Source organism: Mesoplodon mirus (assembly GCF_964341445.2).
Source record: "Mesoplodon mirus genome assembly, chromosome: 18".
Classification (NCBI taxonomy): domain Eukaryota; kingdom Metazoa; phylum Chordata; class Mammalia; order Artiodactyla; family Ziphiidae; genus Mesoplodon; species Mesoplodon mirus.
This window is the reverse complement of record NC_138994.1, coordinates 62959388-62974727: the sequence shown is the minus strand read 5'-3', so window position 1 is coordinate 62974727 and position 15340 is coordinate 62959388. Positions and strand designations below refer to the sequence as shown.

The 15340-nt window shown below is 49.9% G+C and overlaps 1 protein-coding gene across 5 annotated transcripts in view; it reads right to left on the bottom strand.

Annotated features, from left to right (window-relative positions):
- TEX14 (testis expressed 14, intercellular bridge forming factor) overlaps nt 1-15340 on the bottom strand; it is a gene marked incomplete at its 5' end in the record, with an annotated part of 78673 nt that overhangs the window by 37211 nt on the left and 26122 nt on the right. For all 5 annotated transcript variants that reach the window (XM_082602853.1, XM_082602854.1, XM_082602855.1 and 2 more), the window contains 9 exons: nt 159-349; nt 1917-2068; nt 6805-6983; nt 8103-8226; nt 9694-9807; nt 10915-11045; nt 11632-11713; nt 13491-13627; nt 14424-14589. In XM_082602853.1, coding sequence (XP_082458979.1) covers nt 159-349; nt 1917-2068; nt 6805-6983; nt 8103-8226; nt 9694-9807; nt 10915-11045; nt 11632-11713; nt 13491-13627; nt 14424-14589 — 1276 coding nt within the window. The remainder of the gene's footprint in view (nt 1-158; nt 350-1916; nt 2069-6804; nt 6984-8102; nt 8227-9693; nt 9808-10914; nt 11046-11631; nt 11714-13490; nt 13628-14423; nt 14590-15340) is intronic.

The window sequence follows — 15340 nt, the reverse complement described above, 5'->3', positions numbered from 1 at the left end:
AGGCAGTTAGAATTTTCTTGGGAACACAGAGAGGGTGTAATGAAATGAGGATTTCCAAAATATCCTACAACTTGGTCTCTAGCTTCTTCTTGGTCTCTAACTCCCTATCCCCTGAGATAGGTAAGCAGAAATAAACTCCCAACAACTTCACAGCTTACCTTTAAGTCATTTTTCAGGATATACTGGATATCTTGAAGGTTCATAGTTCGGTCTTTCTGGTTGACCTGGATGCCTGACTTAACGATGTCATAGTAAGGTTTCGGAAGCCTGACATCAGCTTCTAAATAATTTCCCAAGACTATGGTTTCTTTAATAACTGAGCCATCTAAGTCATCCCAGGGTATGCTGTCTGTTAAGGAAAAAGCCATAGGAAGGAGAGACATTAAGAAATCACATGAAATTGTCTAACCTTTGTCAAGTCACTCAACCTCTTTAAAATTAATTTCTCTCTGTAGAAAATCTACCGGAAGCCCAATAACAAAGGAGAAACCACTTGACCCAAATAACAGGGAAATCCCTGCCACAGAGACAGGAAAAAATCGTGTCAGCCTCATGTAGGTATGGACTCTCTGCTGGCAGACCTGGGGACCACAAGGGAATGTTTTCTGGTGTCAAGTAGGCTTGCCCAAGACATTCACATCATGGAAGGTGTGGTTTTTGCCTCTGAGGCTGTAAACACTGCTAAATGGGGGCTGATTCTCACCCCCTTAGTGAATGTGGTATGTATGCCTTCACCTTAGAGTCCTATATGTTTGGAAGGGTTTCTATGTCTTTTAAGTGACACTGCTTATACATACGCTGGGTCCTGGGTGTGTCTGATTTCACAGTTTACTTCTCAGAGGCCAGTCCTTTCCCCTCGTTTATAAGTTCTTAACATAGAGAACAGACTTGCAGTTGCCAAGAGGGATGGGGGAAGGGAGTTTGGAGTTGGTAGATGCAAACTATTACATTTAGAATGGATAGACAGCAAGGTCCTAATGTACAGCACAGGGAACTATATTCAATATTGAACTATATTCAATATGGTTTTTCAATATGAGAAACCATAATGGAAAAGAATACAAAAAAAGAATGTTTTTTGTGTATAACTGAGTCACTTTGCTGTACAGCAGAGAATGACACAACATTGTAAATCAACTATACTTCAATTAAAAAAAAATTTCTTAAGGGGCATCTCACAGAGACCTCTAAGCATTGACAGCAATATTCAGTTTAAAAACACTCTTTGGGGCTTCCCTGGTGGCGCAGTGGTTTAGAGTCCGCCTGCCGCTGCAGGGGACATGGGTTCGTGCTCCGGTCCGGGAGGATCCCGCATGCAGCAGAGAGGCTGGGCCCGTGAGCCATGGCCGCTGAGCCTGCACATCCGGAGCCTGTGCTCCGCAACTGGAGAGGCCACAACAGTGAGAGGCCCGCGTATCAAAAAAAAAAAAAAAAAAAAGAAAAAAAAGGGCTTCCCTGGTGGCGCAGTGGTTGAGAGTCCGCCTGCCGATGCAGGGTATACGGGTTCGTGCCCCAGTCTGGGAAGATCCCACATGCCGCAGAGCGGCTGGGCCCGTGAGCCATGGCCGCTGAGCCTGCGCGTCCGGAGCCTGTGCTCTGCAACGGGAGTGGCCAGAACGGTGAGAGGCCCGCATACCGCAAAAAACAAAAAAAAAACAAAAAAACACTCCTTGGATTAAATGCATTACCACTGACAGGCTAATAGATGGGCTTTGCTGAGTCTTAAAGAACAGGTTAAAAGAGAAAGATTTCTGGGAGATCATCTTATACCTTCCATAAACCCAAAGAGGTTTCCTTAAAGACGTTTTTTTTGCCTGTGTCCTGCATTTTCATAAAACTAAGTCACTCTTGGGGGAAAAAAAAATCCAACCTAAGAATAGGGACTTTGGTCACCGTCAATGAGCTCTTTGATCTACCTGTTAAAATCTCCTGTATGATCACAGAAAAGCTGTAGATGTCTGACTTCACTGTGGCTGCCTTCTGTAAGATCACCTCCGGAGCGGCCCAATTGTACAGCTGGGTGGGGAGGGATACTCCAGTCAGGTCCTTGTGTACACCTCCATCCCGGCTACGGAAGGAAACACAAGGTAGGGATCATGTCTTAAAGGATCACTGTGATCACCACGCCACACGTGTGAAACATTTGCCTCTGAAGACTGACAACCTCCTTGAGCTTCCAGAAACCAGCTAGACCCTGAGCTAGCCCACACTGCCTGCTATGCCAACGCCTGCAACTCCTTACCGTTCCTACCCGAGCAGGCCCCACCCTGCCTCCCACCTCCTCTGGCCGCTCTCTCCTGCTCACTCACTCCTCTCAAGTCACAGGGGCCCTCTTTCACTTTCTCCAGCATGCCAAATACATCACCACTTCAGGTCTTTGCACCGGTGGCTTCTTCTGCATGGCATGCTCTGCCCACAGATCCTAGCATGACTGGCTGCTTCTTGTAATTAAAGTATTAGCTCATAACACATATATATGGAATCTCAGAAGAAAAAAAAAGGTTCTGAAGAACCTAGGGGCAGGGCAGGAATAAAGACGCAGACGTAGAGAATGGACTTAAGGACATGGGGAGGGGGAAGGGTAAGCTGGGACGAAGTGAGAGAGTGGCATGGACATATATTAGTTCAAAAATCACCTCCTCGGAGAGGACTTACCTGACCACCTAATGTAAAGTAGTCCCAATTTATTGGCTTCAGAGCACTTATTATCTGAATTTCTTGTTCATTGATTTATCGTTTATAATCTGTCTCCCCTCCACCAAAGTCAGCTCCACGAGGGTAGGCCACTTATCTGTCTCTTGTATCACCGTATCTCTAAACTTACACCAGGGCCTCAACGCTTACCTTTTGATTAAATGAACCCAAGGCTCTTTCAAGAACCCCCTCAAGCCCCACCTGCTTCATCAAAGCCTTCGGAGACTCTTCCAGCTCTTCGTGATTGCTTCTTCTCTGAGCTCTGCCCTCTTGGGAATGAGCCCTCTCAGCTTGGCACTCAGAGGTTCACCGACTGGCTTGAATGACTCGACTTCGCAACCAGGCTCTTTGAGAACTAAGTCAGAGTATCCTAAATGTCTTCTGGGCCAAAGAGAGTCCTCAGGGTGATCAGCGCTGACTTCTGCCCACAGCTGTCACGAGCATCAGATGAGATCACACGTGTGGGAACACTCCGTGAACCAGAGAGCACTAAGCAAGTAAGGAATTAATATGAACATTGTGGTAGGCATTTGGTAAAGACCTGGTGATGCTGGCTGATCATTCAGAATTAAGTTCTTGGGAATTCCCTGGCGGTCCAGTGGTTAGGACTTCGGCGTTGTTACTGCTGGAGCCCGGGTTCAGTCTCCCGCGGGGAACTAGGATCCTGCAAGCCATGCAGCGTGGCCAAAGAAAAAAAATTAAGTTCCTAAAAAGCAAGTAACCAGAAGTTCTTTTTGCTGGCAAAGGAAAGCTTTTAGAGGATGGGATGGGCTTCTCAGACTTTGAACAAACTTCCCTAAGTAATATTTCTTCCGGTAGAACTTTTGATAGATGGCAATGAGTTCAGGAAGCCATGAAGCTATAAAAGACTGTACTTTTGTTTTGTTTTCTCTTTTTTTTTTTTTTTAAAGATGGTACATTTAGACTCTTTAGTTGTATTGCTCAATAGGCAAGTGTGGCCGAGGTGTCATGTGAACAGCGTGTATACACATGCAAATATTATATTAGTATCACAGGAAAAGCAGCAGCGTGTTTTATTGTCAGAGATATATTCTGAGGACCTAGCATACTTGGCTCTTCACCTTGTAGGCTGACTGTCCAAAGGAGACACTTACTGACCTTCTTGGGCCTCTCAGGCTGCCTAAGGCAAGGGACGAGTTATTGACGATCAGGATTTATATCCTTTCCCTTTTACTTCCACTCTTCTGATCCCTCTTCCTTCTCTGTTAACGCTAGTGGGGTGTAGGAAGGGAGCTTCTTTTATGGCTGTCATTCCATGGTAGTTATTTTTCTGCGCTTCAGCTTTGACATCATTAAACTTACATTTGGCTATGGCTACGTGATACCACTTGCAAGGTCAATTCCAGCTCTAAAGATTCCATTAAGAAGGAGTTGAAGCATAGGAGAAACTGCTGCATCATTTTAACACCAAGAGATGGAGTGCTACCCTTAACAATGACATTCAACAACCGGACCGGCCTGAATAGAGTGCTACCAAAAATAAATGTAGAACTGAAAGCTGTTTTGTATTCTTGGGTAATCAACTCACATTATGAGCTGTCAAATGTTGCTGATGGACATTTCTGCCCAAAGTTCCATTCTGAGGTCAACAAGCCCAAAAGAACTCACACTTTCCTACCCATTTACTTCACAGCCCCTCACTTGACCAGTCTGTGGACTCCAGCTTCTCAGTGCATCTCACATCTTTCCCTTCTATTTTGGCTCCTTGGTCACCACCAGGCCCTGCCCTGTGGCCTCCTGGTTGTTTTTTCTACCTTCAACCTCCAATCCATCCTGCCCCTATAAGCCAGGAAACGTCCTCTACCACCTGATCCTAGCCACAGCTGGGTAACCTCAAACCACTTCTTCACCTCTCTGGGCCCCAGTTTCCTCTTCTATAAAAGGACAGCGTTGGGCCTGGCCATCTCCAAAGCTCCATTTCACTCTAGGATTCACATTTCTGCTGGAGAGCTCAAGTCAAAGAAACTGTTATACCTCCATTTCAACAACAGATGGCGCTGCATCACTGGCAAACAGCTTGGGTTCTGACAGCCTTCTCGAAAAGCCTGTTATCAACAGCAAAAATGTCCAAACCCCTTAGCTTCTACTGCCCTTGAACACACAGCCAAAGTGGTGAACCCTGTTCTGAATCATTTCAAAGTTTCCCTTCAGCTAGACTCACCCATTCACTTCAAGTGCTTCCTGAGCACTTACTGTGTGGCAGGCCTGAGCTGGGTGCTAAAGATGAACAACTCAGGGTCCCTGCCCTCTCGGAGCTCGCCATCTGGGGGGGGGGGAGGGGGCGGGGCAGACACACTCGGCTGCAGGGGAGTGAAATATGCTCAGTGAGGTGGGGACAGGGCTTCAGTATAGGCTTCACAGGGTGTGGTGGGAGACTGTGTCAGAAGTGAGTTTACAAGGATAAGAGGGAGTGCCAGGTGCTCCGGAGGCAAGGAGCAGAACTGGGAAATGGCGTGGACTGACAGTGTCTTCAGGTGGCCAGGCGGAGTGGGAAGTGACGAGCATGGCACTGTAGGCAGAGCCCGGCCTCGGAAGGCTTCTCACCCTGGAAAGTGCCGGGACTTAATCTTCTAGGCCATGGGAGCCACTGGGAGTGAGAACGGACCAGATCTGAGACTGAGCCACTCAACTGGCGATAGCTGTTTGGCCTCCACCGGTTCCCACATGGAAAACTGCTGCAGTCACACCCTAACTGCTCCCCTGCTTCTCTCTCGTCCCGTCACAGCCCCTTCTCCACGTGGCAGGAGTGAGGGGGTCTGCTTAACCTGTAAATTTCAGCCATGACACCATTCTGCTCAAAAAAAAAACCGTTCACAGCATCCCCGTGTTCTTAGGGTTAAATTCAAGGTCTTTGCCAAGGTCCATGAGGCCAAGCACAGTCTGGTCCCTGCTCCCCTCTCCAGGCAGAGAGACCAAGGGCTCGTGCGGTCAAGGAAGTGAGAGTCTTTCCACTTCATTCATTTAAAAAACATGCTGAGCTCCCACTGTGTGGAGGCTTATTCTAGGCATCTGAGATATGGCAGCGGATAAAACAGAAATCCCTACCCTGGTAGAGGTTTTCATGTAGTGAGAGAAGTATATTATGAGCATGTGAGCAGCAAAGACCTGCTGAGAGACTCAGAAACAAAGCCTCAGTGATGGTGGTAGGTGAGGACCAGGGTAAGTGGAGGTAAGATCTAAGCCATGGGTCTGCCCGTGGCTGAGGCCTCACAGCAGCACAGGAACAACCCTGGGCCTAGGGCTCAGAGCCGTGGACGACAGCAAGGAAGCACAGGGGAGACCCTCTGCTTCCCAGAACCTAGGGGCAGGAGATGGGGGCCAGCCCTCAACTCTCAGGAGGACTCTGACTCCTGCCAAATGGGAATTAAAGCCCATCCACCAACCCTTGAATAAGGGCATTGTTTTTTGTCACTGCTTCCCTCACAGCACTGATCCCCACCCATCTGGGCCAGGACCATAATGCTCACCAGCACCCATCATCGCCTTCTCTCTCCTTCCAGGATGCACAGCTGTGGTGCATTTCCCAGCCTCCCTGCAAAGAGGTGACTGGGCTCTGGCCAATGTAAAGTGGGAAGCAACGATACACACACTTCAGGTAGTTCCTAAACCCCGCCGTGTGTCCCTCCAGGCTTGCTCTTGCTCGTTGACTAGCAATGCAGAGGATACAGTGTGGGGACGGAGGCCTGGGGGATGGTGGAGCCACAGTGGGGAGGAACGTGGAACATAGTGAATGCCGCCACCACCCCCTCCAACACACACACACACACACACACACACACACACCAGAGTGCGAGTGAGAAATACTTCGGTTGTGTGAAGCCACAGAAAATTTTGAAAACTTATACATGCTGGCGAATGTGTGCACATGCTTGTTAAATGTTTATTAAAATGAGAATGTCCTGAGCAGAAATAACTTCCCCAAACTCCCTCTAACCTTGGCTGACAGGGCAAGGCGTTGGGAAACCTCTTCTTCCATGCATAGCCAGCTCAGCCCACCAATGAGGAGTCAAGCCCAGGTCAGATTCTCTCTCTACAGCAAAGCACCCCCAGGGAGATCCTGTTTGGACGTCATGATTGAGGTGCACCCACCTTTCCATCATGTACTCCAGGTTGGTCAGCCTCGCTTCCCCTGTGGAGATGATGTGGATGGCGTAGGAGCTGAGGGAACGGTGGATAAAGCCCCGAGAATGCAGGTATCTCAGGGCGTCGGAGGTCTGGAGTAGCAGGTGCACGATCGTCTCCATGCGCAGCACGGGGAACTGGGCGCGCTGCAAGCAAGAGATCAACCACCAGAACAAAGGGGACTGCGGCCCCCGACACTGTAGAATGCTTTGTAGTTTCCAAAGTCTTTTCAGCTGATCTTCACGACAGCCACCTAGTGTGCCCATTTTATAGCTGGGGAACCTAAAGCTCAGTGAAGTTAAGTGACCAGCCTAAGGTCCCACTGACCCAGGGCCCCTGGCTCCAAACCTGGGTTCCTTTCCCTCAGCCAAGCTGCCTGATACCGTGAAAAATGAGAAGAAAAGTCCTCAAATCCTGGTACACACCTCCAGAGTGGGTCTGCCACCACCAGCAATGCACCTGCCCTGCTCCCCATCCCCAGCCAAGCCTGTGCTGCGGGAGAACCTAGATACGTAAAGGACAATCCATCCCCTACCACAGTCAGATGACCTAGAAAGTTCATCCTAGGAGGATAGAAATTCACTCACACCGAAGTACCCAATCATGACAGGTCTCTCCCCAGAGAAGTGGCATTTTAAGTTAACGCCCTCACCCAAGGAGAGGAAACGGAACTAGGCCACTAACAGGAGGTGCTCAGGCAGGAGGAACGGCGAGCTGTTTCAGGGAAGAGCCCTTCCTGGAGGGTCTCTTCTCACTCCAGCCCAGGGTCTTTAGAACAAAGTCATGGAGAAAGAAAAACAAATCTTTCAGGACCTCTCTGAAGCCACATGTCAGCCCAAAGCATGTTTCCCAGGGAGTCTGTGGGTCAGGGAATATGTCCCCACCTCCACCAGGAAATCTGAAAAGGGAGAGGGGACTGATAAAGACTTGCATATAAAGGTCCTGCAGGGCACCAGTGAAAATACCGGGAAGTAAGACCAGAGGCTGTTGGATTATAGTTAGCTAAAAGTGTGGCTATGTGTTTTCTGGGTCTACTGAGCTCTTAGATGTCTGATAAAAAAGCAAGACAAACAATAATAAAATCACACTAGTTCCCACGTGCTGATCAGCCTTAAATGGTGTGTTGTATAGCTCCCACAGAGTAAAGAATTAAGAGGTTTCTCAATCTTACTGCTGGGGGAGAAGGAAGAGGGAGGAAGGGAAGGGAGAGCTGGGGTGGGGGGTGGGGGGGAGCAAGGGAAAAGCCCAGGGGAACGGCCACTTACCCGTTCATGGAGGACAGCGAACAGCGTGCCAACGGCGACGCGCTCGTACACGAGGCGGGTCTTCTGCAGGCCCTGGGACAGGCACACGGCCATCAGCTGTAGCAGGTGAGGGTGCCGCAACTTGCTGCAGAAGGAAGGAGGCTTCCGATGAGGCAAGGGAAGAGGACATGATGGAAGATGGGCGCTTTCCTTTCTTCTTGGCACCCGGAATGCACTCCAAACAAATACTATTTGCACAGAATGTTCTTCCAAGAAAGGGGGATGGGGTGGGAGTCGGGGTCTCTGTTGGTGGAACCCTTGACCTTTCACTGATCAAAACCTGAGGGCTTAGGGTCATCAACGACAATGTCACTAAGAGCTACTAAGCAAGGCACTTTACATACATCAACTTGATCCTAACAACCAGTTGCAAGAAAGGTATCATTACAGTTACACTCATTTTAGAGATGAGGAAACCAAGGTCAGGGAGATGTCAGGCCCAAGGTCACAGACCCTCACATCAAAATCCATGCTGTAGGGCTTCCCTGGTGGCACAGTGGATGAGAGTCCGCCTGCCGATGCAGGGGACACGGGTTCGTGCCCCGGTCCGGGAGGATCCCATGTGCCGTGGAGCGGCTGGGCCCGTGAGCCATGGCTGCTGAGCCTGCGCGTCCGGAGCCTGTGGTCCGCAATGGGAGGGGCCACGGCAGTGAGAGGCCCACGTACCACAAAAAAAAAAAAAAAAAAAAAAAATCCATGCTGTGGGGACTTCCCTGGTGGTCTAGTGCTTAAGAATCCACCTTCTAATGCAGGGGACGTGGAGATGTGGGTTTGATCCCTGGTCACGGAACTAAGATCCCACGTGCCACAGGGCAACTGAGCCCACATGCTGCAACTACTGAGCCCGTGCACCGCAAAGGAAGATCCCGTGTGCTGCAACAAGACCCAACACAGCAATAAATAAATAAATATTTTTTTAAAAAAATCCATGCTGCGTCTATGAGCCCTTCCAGACTCCTTGAGTCCCTTTAGGATGACTTCCCCAAAAGGAAGGATCTGGCTTTACAGGAGTTGAGTGATTTCCTCAGGAGAGAACTCGATGAGCCAGGGCCTATTCCAAGGCCTCAGCAGCCCTGGTATGAAACCGAGGATGGATTTCCTGCCCCTTTGAAAGATTAACCCCTGAGCCACAGGAAACGTAAGGTACCGAGACCCATCAGCGTGTCCTCAAAGGAGAGACACGGTTCCTCAGACACGTGGGTCTCCAGCAGAGCCATGGTCTATGAAGACAGTCTTACGCATGCTGACCTGATGGGCACAGGGCCCAAAATAAGCCTCGAGGGCTGCAGAAGAGCCAGCCAGGCCTGAAGGCTGCACCTCAGAGACACGTGTTACCGGGAGTTGATCAGCTGACAGAGTGGAGCCCCTACCACCACCATCCCCACACTCAGGCTATTCATGAGTTCTTCTTTTTCTTTCTTGGCAGCCCTGGGAAGTCAAATCAACCTACAACGAGGAAATGCTGAGGCTGAGGGGGCTGGTCTCCACCCTCAGGCACAGCCCTGCACAGCCCTGAACTTGGGTCTGAAATGTTCTTGGGTTTTCTTCTCACCTGCTGTGCTCTTGCTCAGCAATTAACAAGTCAGCCAGCCGCAGCCTGCGGCAGTGCGGGTGGGTGGGAAGGCGCAGCTCCTTCACGGTGACCCTGCTCCCGTTCCACAGCAGGCTACAAGGGCAGGAGAGAGTGGGGGCAGGAGGGAATGAGCAGCCACTGCTTCAGTGAGGAGCTCTGTAGCCAGAGATCAGAGAAGTAGTGTTTACACAGACTCTGTAAAGCCCCCACCCCAGCACTGCTGGGTCCTCCCTCCTACCACCCCCGGGGGCCTAAAACACTTCAGGGACTTAGTGCCGGTGGCAGGAAGTCACTGAAGGATTTAAGGGAGGGGGTGACTTGATCAGGTTTGTATTTTAGAAAGACAAGGGTACCAGCAGCATGGGGAGTGGGAGGGCAGGGGCGGTCTGGAGAATGAGAGGCCAGTTAGGAGGCTAGCCTAGGGGAGGGACAGTGATGACGTGGGCAAAGGCCACAGCAGTGGACAGAAGAAGAGGGGATACGACAACAAATCTGTGGCACGGGCAGGAAAACAAGAAGCATATCTGCAGGGGATACAGAGCCTTGCAGGCCTGTAGAGGCCTTTTTAGAAGGGTGTGACTTCTAAGCAGGGAAGAGGCAGCCAGGTTCAAGAAGGAGAAGAGACCTTGGCCAGGACGACTCCTGTGACCCGGCAGTAGGCAGGTCTCTGGGGACTGAGAACATCCCAGGGACTTTCATCGCAGCCAAATCCTATCACTGCCGCCTCTGCTGCACTGGGCTGGTGAGAGCCATGCAGGGCTTCAGTACCCTTTGACCTGAGGCCAGTCACCCCTATGCTGCCTCTAATTCTCTAGAGAGTAGAAAGTTGAAACACTGTCATGAGTAATCTTTCAGAGCGGTTGTTCTCAACAAGGGGCCATTTGGCCTTGTCTGTAGACATTTTGGTTGTCACAATCACAAATGTAGGGGGTTGCGGGGAGGCAAACAGAGCTGCTACTGGCATCTAGTGAGTAGAAACCAGGGACACTCCTAAACATCCTACAGTGCACAGGACAGCCCCCAACAATAAAGGATAACAAAAACGTCACTGGTGTCCTGGCTGAGAGATCCTGATCTAGACATCTGCTTTTCAGTGTGTCCTCGTGTTTGGGCAGAAACCCTCCACACACAAGGAAGTCACACAAAGTCCATTCTTCCTGTGGGACTAAATCTTACCTCCACTGGCCAGCTTCCACTTACTTGGTCATGACCATGTAGGGGCCACTGAAGAAAGAGAAGGTGGGCTCATCGTCAGCTTGAATCACTTCCTTTTCTCCAATTACTGGAAGAGATCCTAGATAAGCCAGCTGCGTGCCTCCTATGAGATAAAACTGAAAGCAAAGCACAGCTTCAAATGGTGGGGAAAAAGAGAAAGAAGTAAAATACCTCCAGAATTTTACCAGCCAGCTAAAAATAAAGATAGCTGCTATTTATCAATTTGCTGAATACCCCTATGCACTGGACATAATTCTTTTTATTATCTTTAATTTTCCAAGAAGCACTGCAAGGTTGTAATACTCTTTCCCTTTTGCTAGCGAGGAAACCGGAGGCTCATGGAAAGAGGTCAGATGCCTGCCTGAAGCACCAGGCTTCAGGCGCCTCTTGAGGCGCCCACAGAACATGCCTGGGGCCTTCGCTGGGAATTAAAGGATCATTGTCTAAAACTCCCCAAATCTAGCCCAAAGGCATTCAAGAGAACTCTCCAAGGTTTTCATCATTTTTCAGTAAGGACAAGAACACTAAGAGGTACTTGTCCTGTAAGAGCAGTAAAGAAGAAAAACACTTTGGAGAGGGAGTGTTTTAACTTCCCATAGGAGGGAAGAGTCGGACAAAGCTGTGGGCCCTGGGGCCAGAGCCAGGGCCAGGCGATTCCCCAGTTAGTCCTGCAAACATTGGGTGTTGGTAGCAACCTCTTACCTTTCCAAAGCCAAAGCTGTAGATATTTTGGGCAGAAATGACTCCAGCTTTAAGCAGTCGGTTAGGAGAGCCATTAGGGCTTCTAGAAATATTTAAAAGAGGAGAAAAGTAAGGATTAACTACCCATATCTAGAGGAACAACGCTGAACCAAGCTGTCAGAATGCGTAGTTGGTTTTGCCTTTACTACTTGACAGTGGAAGTCAGCCTCTGAGAGGGCCGCAGTGATTCCCATTTCCTGGTATTCATGCCCTTGTATAGCCACACACAGGTCAGAGAGGGCTGGCCTGTTAACCTCACGGGATACTGCAGAAATGACGGAGTGGTGTGAGTTCCAAGGCTAGACCCCCAGGACTTCTGCCCTGATCTCTCTCGCAGCACTTGCTCTAGAGGAGGCCAGTTGCCATGTTGTGAGGACACTCCAGCAGCCTAATGGGGAGGCCCAACACCCAGCACCAATTTGCTAGCCATGCAAGTGAACCACCTTGGAACTGGATCCTCCAGTCCCAGATGACTGCAGCCCAAGCTGCATCTTGACCACATCTTCATGAGAAACCCTGAGCCACAGCCACCCAACTAAGCCATTCCCAGTGGAATGGCTGAGTTGGGTGTAGCCATTCCTGACCTACAGAAATTATGTGAGATACAAATATTTATCGTTGTTTGAAGCCACTAAGTTTGGGATTAGTACAACAGATAACGAATAGAGATGGTCAAAGTTGGAAAGAATCATAAAGCATACCTCGTCCAACTTTCTCATTTTACAGATGGGAAAAATGGAGCCAGAAAGGGGAAACCTGCTGGCCTGAGGTCACAAAACAGCAGCAGGGACTAGGCTTTGGCCCTGTTAGAAGGAACTTGGTCTGCCAAGATCCTAACGCTGGCAGGAGAGGAGGTGTGAGAGATGGAAGAGCTGAACCAAGCAGGGGCTCCAAGGCCAGATGAGGGATTTGGGAGTTTAACCTGATAGCCATGGGGAAGACCCTAAAAGGGTTTTTAGCAGTGAGTGGTACAATTCGATTTTCATTTTTAGAAGGTCATTCTGGATGCTGAGTAAAGAACCAAGATGGACAAGAGTGGCAGCAAGAAGAGCAGTTAGGAGTAACTGGTTCTCGAGGGAATCGTTAACTCATCTTGCAAGAGAAGCATCCAGGTCATGAGAGGAAAACCAGGACTCAGTGTGCACAGAATGGGATGCGGGAGCCTGTGAAGAGTGTGACAAGTCTACTCACCCTGATCACAGAAAAAGATGTTGTCAGAGAAAATCAAAATGGAAAGAATTTTCCACATATAAATCCTAAGTCTATAAAGCCCAGGGAACTTAAAATAACTCTCCTGAGCATGAAGAGAAGCCTGGATGGAGCTCACCTCCTGCAGCTGTGATGGGGACAAGGGGAGGCTGCCCACCTAGGTGGCAGTAAGTCTTACACCAGCTTAAAACAGCCCAAGGAACCTTAAATTAAGCATTTGTGTCTTTTGCAACCTTAGGATATAAAGGATGCATGTTCCAATAAAGGAACATGTTTTCCATGGTTCCAAGATGACCAAAAAAAAAAAAAAAAAGCTAGCCAGCTGCTCTGCTGAGAAAGTGTTTTCTGCTAGACAGCCCAGGCCTGAAAAGTTCCTTCCTTCCCTGCTAACCATGGGGTGGTTCCCACTGGAGCCCAGAACTCATTTCCCCCAGACGTTCCTGGAAGCGGGGGGACAACTGATGGTTTTCATGGCAATATCCTCTCCCTCCAAGCTCACCCCTTTGGGTGGGCCAGTTGCTGGAAGGGACCCATGTGGAGGGGACCGAGGGCTCCCACAAGGAAGGCGGGGGTGATGCAGAACATCCCAGTCTGCTGGAGGCAGCGCTCACCCCTGCATGAGGCCCCCAAACCGGGGCAGGCCACAGATGAGCCGCTGAGGGGAGTCAATCTTCTTCAGGAGGTCATAGGAGAAGCCCTGGATGATGGCCTGCATGTGCGCGGCACAGCGCTGCATGAACTCCACCATCTGCAACACACGGCAGAGACAGTCAATGCCCACACAGCTAATGGCCACCCTGGCCTTCAGTGGGATTGCAATGGTCTGAGGGGAGTGGTCTGAGGAAACAGAAGCCCCCCACAGGGAAATCTCTGGAAAGGGAAGGGCCCAAGTGATTTCCTAAAGATATGGAATGAGATGATTCCATTTTCAGGGAGCTCATTTGGCAATAATTACCTCCAAATCCTTCATTCAACAGATGAGGAAACTGAGGCAGGAGGAGTATTTTAACTTTTGTCCAAGGCCCAATAGCTACTGAGCAGGAGAACCAGAGGGAAGGGACTCTGCCCATCCCCCCCTCCCTCCACGTGCCCTTTACATTTGTTAGATTCTCTAGCCCTCATTAAAACACATCACGCCTGCCAGCTTGTGGCTACAGACAAGTTACTTAATGTCAATGCTCTTCAGTTTCCCCATCTGTAAAATGGGGACAATAATAGTACCTACCTGAGAGGGTTGTTGCAAAGATTAAATGAGTATTTAATTTAATTCAAAACATCTGATGCACGGTAAGTGCTAGTTAAGGGTCAGACGAAATGACAGTTGTCCTCCCTCCCCACTGAATGGATGACCAGGAGAGTTCACGAGACTTGCCCAAGGTTTACAGTTGGTTAACTCGCTTCAACCCAGGCCTGTGTGTCCAACGTCAATGGCAAGGCCACTACAAGTCCTGTGCTATCCCCAGGACCAGCCTCTGCCCCTGGGCGCCTGACTCCCAGCCCTGTGCTCTGCCTTGGGTGGGCCTGCAGAGCGGGCCCACACTTACTGCGGTGCCGCGTTCCTTCTCTGCTGTCAGGGCCCAGGTCTGCGGGTTCTGACCCTTCTCATCGTGGAGTCGCAGATCACCCCCTGCATCCAGCAGTTTGCTGAGGATCCACTGATTGCCTGAAAACGCTGCTGCATGGATAGGCGTGCTCCCATCAAGGCAGCGGCTGGAGGTGGGGGAGGGGTACAGTGAGTGTCCGTGGCAACACGCTTCCCCTTCTGTGGCTAACACAGGGCTCCTTTTCTACAAAGGCAACCTGTGGTGATGAGAACTGTAACAACACCATTTGTGGGGCCTAACGACACCTATCTGGGGCCTCACAGAAGCTTTATACACATCCCCCTTTTCCACGTTTACCTCCACCCTTCAAGGCAGTATTATTTCTCAATTTATAGATGAGGAAACGAAAGGGCAAAGCCGAGATTCACACCCAGGTATGGGTCTGGTTCGAAATCCAGTGTTCTTTCCCCACAGCCCCCTGAGACTGGCTGCCCTGAAACAATATCTTCACGTCTGTAGCGCCCTGTGGTCAGGCTGGGTGAAGCACAGCCTAACCAGAGACCATCTCATGTGAGAATGTCTCTACCTCCGAAGTCCTATGGTAGAGGCCCACAAACCTTGGCATCAGCAATCTGGTCAAGGACCTACAACTCAGAAACATTTAACCAAACAATAAACTATCTGAGACATGAAGGACAACCTTCATGAGGTGTAAAGAGGTGATATGTAGCTGTGGTTTCCCAACCTGGTTGCACAGAGCTTGCTTGCTCTTTTTTTTTTTTTTTTTTTTTTTGGCCGCACCCAGCAGCATGCGGGATCTTAGTTCCTTGACCAGGGATCAAACCCCCGCACCCCCTGCAGTTGGGAGTGTGGAGTCTCAACCACTGGACCACCAGGGAAGTCCCAGAGCTTGCTCT